Raw genomic sequence first — 521 nt, forward strand, 5'->3', positions numbered from 1 at the left:
CTCGAGGATGAAATGAAATCCTGCCAAAGGCGGAAAGGAACAACACATTGGGGCTGGAGCACGTGATGAAGAGCAACGCCTTGTTCAAAACACCACAATTTATTGTTCTCTGTGCTGCGGTGCATAATATATTCACGTGTAACTGGAATGTGCATTATAATTTGACGAATTTACTTTATATAAAAAAGTAACTTCTATTTATTTCTCTTATACAAGATTACATAAAAACACATTATTAAGATGCATATAACCTTATGCTGGTTTGTGTAGTAACCATACCTTCTGGAAATCATTAGTGCGAGCAGGTGCAGAGCAGCGGTGTGCATCAACAGTAATGTTGTATGAGCAGACAATATCTCCTCCCATCTTGCAGTCATAACGACCAGCATCAGCTTCATTTACATTCATCACCACCAAGCCATGTTCTGAAGTCTCAATATATTTGTCTGGCCTGTAAGAGAAGAAAAATCTTCAATATTTTATACTCCATCCAAATGACAGAGAAAGCTCTCCTACCTACA

At 38.4% G+C, this 521-nt stretch overlaps 2 protein-coding genes across 2 annotated transcripts in view; both read right to left on the bottom strand.

The window, feature by feature from the left end:
• Positions 1-451, bottom strand: part of LOC119587134 (semaphorin-2A-like) — a gene marked incomplete at its 5' end in the record, with an annotated part of 2,759 nt that extends 2,308 nt beyond the window's left edge. The window contains 1 exon segment of the mRNA XM_037935886.1: positions 280-451. Within this exon segment, the coding sequence (XP_037791814.1) occupies positions 280-451 (172 nt within the window).
• Positions 1-521, bottom strand: part of LOC119587434 (pancreatic triacylglycerol lipase-like) — a 63,913-nt gene that overhangs the window by 46,441 nt on the left and 16,951 nt on the right. The window lies entirely within an intron of this gene.

This window comes from Penaeus monodon, chromosome 22, assembly GCF_015228065.2.
Source record: "Penaeus monodon isolate SGIC_2016 chromosome 22, NSTDA_Pmon_1, whole genome shotgun sequence".
NCBI classification, from domain to species: domain Eukaryota; kingdom Metazoa; phylum Arthropoda; class Malacostraca; order Decapoda; family Penaeidae; genus Penaeus; species Penaeus monodon.